General features: G+C 61.6%; 1 protein-coding gene across 1 annotated transcript in view; it reads left to right on the top strand.

Moving 5' to 3' along the window:
• The window catches only part of ARHGEF10 (Rho guanine nucleotide exchange factor (GEF) 10), a 60,517-nt gene that overhangs the window by 55,377 nt on the left and 1,398 nt on the right, over positions 1-3,742 (top strand). Inside the window, exon 27 of the mRNA XM_010833412.1 lies at positions 755-929. Coding sequence (XP_010831714.1) covers positions 755-929 — 175 coding nt within the window. The remainder of the gene's footprint in view (positions 1-754; positions 930-3,742) is intronic.

Below are 3,742 nucleotides of genomic sequence, written 5' to 3'. Positions count from 1 at the left end.
TGGCGGGAAGGTTTGCCAGCCCACCCTTCCCGTGTGCATGTGAGGACGGTGCGCAGCCTGCGTCGCGGGTGGTGAACGCTCCTGCTCTCAGCACTTGAGGAGCAGCCCCAGGACAGGGGTGAACCTGCTGTCTACCCTTAGGGGGTCTTCAGTGACCTCTTTCCAGGGCAGGGAGTGGGGCAGGATTGTGATCCACTCTGGGCTAAGAGGGCTTCTGTGGGCATGCTGTTCCTTCGCTCCGAGTCTCTGGGCTTCACCCCACCTGCCGCTCAGTCCTTGGCAGTGACCGCAGCTGCCCAGCACCAGCTGTCCACTGTGGGCACAGGGTGCAGGGGTCCTCCTGGGGTTCTCCCAGAGCAGGGCAGTCAGGGTGGAGGTGGGGACACGCTCAGCCCAGAGGCTCGGGGGGACCTGGTCAGACAGAGCAGCAGCAGGTGGCCGTGCAGGGACCGGAGTGGGGGACGTGGAGGGGCGCTGAGAGCGGGCGAGCATCCTGCTGCCTCCCGGGTCTCCCCATGGGCAGTGCGGCCCCTCGCTCCCTTCAGGTTGGGGCTGATGGATCCACACGCGTCCAGGGCCTGCTGCTCAGCGCCCCTGGGTCTGGGGTGACAGTGCCCTCATGGCAGGTGGTTGACGGGAGGTGAGGTCTGGGGTGCTGGCTGGACACCGCACACAGATGGGGGGATGACAGGCCGCCCGAGACTCAGTGCGCAGCACCCGACGCCACACCGTGTCTGTTCCCTTGTCTCCGCAGGGCCAGCTGGAGGCCCACCAGGAGGAGGGCATGGTGGTCTCGCACATGGCCATCGCCGGCGTGGGCATCTGGGTCGCCTTCACCTCGGGATCCACGCTCCGCCTGTTCCACACGGAGACGCTCAAGCACCTGCAGGATGTCAACATTGCCACCCCCGTCCACCACATGCTGCCAGGTGGGGCCTCCCCAGGGCTGGGGCGCCACCCCCGTCCACCACATGCTGCCAGGTGGGGCCTCCCCAGGGCTGGGGCGCCACCCCCGTCCACCACATGCTGCCAGGTGGGGCGCGGGGCCCAGCGGGGCGCCCTCCTCAGAGCCAAGGGGCGCAGACTGTTCCTTGTGGTCAGCAGGCCCCGGGGTTGGGGGTGGGCAGGACCTGAAGTAGAGGAGCGGAGGATGGGGGAGACTGGCTGGAGGCTGTGGGGGCCCTGGGGAGTCACAGGGCGGGCCCACTGGGCTCCACCAGCCCCAGGAAGGGAGGTGCTCCCACAGTGGGACTCAGAGCAGCCAGCATGCAGAGCAGGGGGGTGTGGGCTGCGTGTGTCGCGCGTGCGTGCGTGTGTATGTAGGCATGTGGCTATTATGTATGCACATGTGCTTGTCATGTAGCAGCACGTGGCCCGTGTGTATGAGTATGTACATGCATGTAGCTAGTATGTACGTGAGTTGCCTGGCACGTGTGCATGTCTCAGCAGGCCTTCTGGAAGCATGCTCACACCTCAGGTGCGTCCTGTCCTTCTCCACATTGGCCGCCTCTCCTGGCTGCTGGCAGAGCAAAGGCCACCCTGCGTGGTGTGAACGGATCTGTGTGGGCCCGCAGGCGCCGCAGCCCCCAGTCCCCGTGGGTCAGAGCCCAGCAGGCCCGTGGCCCATGTGCGCTGGGCTGCGGGCGGGCCCCATCTCCCTGTCTCCCCATCCCCGCCTCTGGCTAATGCCCTGTGTCTTACCCACCAGCGTGGCTCCTGCTATCAGGCTCAGGACCACATGGCCTTGCCCACTGTCATGGGCCCGTGCCTGCCCCACCTGCCCGCTCTGCCCCGCGTGCTCCAGGCCTGGGTCCTTTCCTCCTGAGCTGTGGCCCGTCGAGGTGGAGTCTCTGGTTGGCGTGGGCTCCATGTCAGTGTGTCGTGTGAGACATCCTCAGAAGCTCGGCGGTACCCGGGGGTTTGTGCTCTGTCTGCATCTCGTATTTTACTTCTGGATTTGGAGCCACCAGGTGTGGCAGGCCGTGAGGAAAGTGGAAGTTAGAGCAGAACTCGGGTACACTGGCATGAGGCCGCAGCCTCACTGACAGCGTTGCCAGGATGTTCAGATAGCTGTCTGCCGCGGGTCTGGTTCTCGGTGCACTGGTGATCTGGGAGCAGGGAACCCCTCTCGCGTGTCTTCTTGAATCGTCTTACCCTCGGGCCAGTGGTGCACAGTGAGTGCCTCGTGGTGTTCTGCCTGACACTCAGGCCTTCAGTCAGTGCACCACGGGTCTGTGGCATTGCAGCCACTGGGCTCCCGTCACCCTGGACACGCGTGTGTGGGCCTCATTCTACAGCTGTGTTCCTGAGGCCACTGAGTGGGCTTTGCTTTTTATGCAGAAACGGCAGTAACACGTAACCTGTCCCTTTGTGCTCTCTCGGAATGTGCAATCCCAGTAGGTTCTAGAAATGAAGACTTTCCAGGCGAGGAGGAATAAGAGTTGGAAAAAAATATATACTGTAACTCATGCCTGTTTTTGTCACAGTGTTGATGACCTGTTTAGTTTACGGGGGCTTGGCCGGCGCTCCTGTGGGCCAGGTCTGCGTGATGAGCCACCTCTTTCTGTCCTCTCTGGAGCTCACTCTGAGCACCGTTAGTGCCACACGTTTGCCATAAGCCGTGTCGGATTCAGCAGACGGTGGTGGCGCCTTGGGTCAGCACACACGTTTGCAAGGGCAGCCGATCAGCCTTCCCAGCTCCCCTCTGGGGGTGGGGGGTTCTGGCCAAGGTTCAGAGGGTGGCGTGTCCTCTGGGTCACGAGGGACACCAGGATGCAGCTGTTTCCTGCTGTGTCCAGGGCGGCAGGGCGGGTGGAGCGTGCTGAGTGCGCGTCAGATCGGCCTTCGCAGGGCCCGGGCAGCGAACGCAGTGCCTTCCAGGGGTGACGCCACCAAATGAAACAGCCACGTTTTCTATCTAATCAAAAAGTCACTGTAGCTTTTCTAAGTCCCATCAATCACATCAGAAGGGAATTCAGCAACTTAAACCAGACTCGAGAGTAACTGTTTTTGAGCCAGGGAGCAGACTGAGATGCAGGCAGACATGCAGGTCCTAGTCATTGCCAGAGCCCCAGCCGCCCCCACAGGCACACGTTCAGGATCCTGGGAACTTTGTACACTAGCTTTTTAAAAACCACATGCCTGTGTTTAGAAGTAAAACCAACGCTTTGGCTTCCGTAGCTGCTCTTTTTGTTTGGTGGTGGTGGTTGCTGCAAAAGTAATCATAAAGGGACTTCTGTAGATATGCTGACCTGCCTTTGGCTTTTGCGTTTAGACCATTCATTTTCACACTGTTTATCTAAGGGGAACTTCAGGTCAAATGCAGAAAAGCTGGAAATGACTCGTTTCTGGGGAACAGAAGGGTCCAGCTGTTCTTAAGCGTCCTCCTGGCTTCCTGGGAGCAGCCTGGACGGCTGGTCTCGCGCTCGAGTGCAGCGCTGAAGGGAGCCACTGGATGGCGCCTGGCTGAGCTCCTGCTGGAGGCGCTGCTGCTGGGGGCCGGGTCGCAGAGGGGTGGCCGTGAGCCCAGAGTCAGCCCTCCCTGGGACTCCAGAGTCTCGTCTCAGTATTTCCCAGAGCTGCCCAGACCTCAGGCATCTCCTGCCCACAGACCTCTGTGCAGCGTTCAGTTGTGTCTCTTCCCTGAGAGGCTTGGGGTGGGCTGCCCTGGGAGCCCGACCCACAGTGGGGTCTCTTCTGTGCAAGTGGGCCCTGGCTCACGGTGGCTGCTGTCTGACGTGTG

This window comes from Bison bison, unplaced genomic scaffold (assembly GCF_000754665.1).
Source record: "Bison bison bison isolate TAMUID 2011002044 unplaced genomic scaffold, Bison_UMD1.0 scf7180017863606, whole genome shotgun sequence".
NCBI classification, from domain to species: domain Eukaryota; kingdom Metazoa; phylum Chordata; class Mammalia; order Artiodactyla; family Bovidae; genus Bison; species Bison bison.
This window is presented reverse-complemented; position numbering and strand designations above follow the sequence as displayed.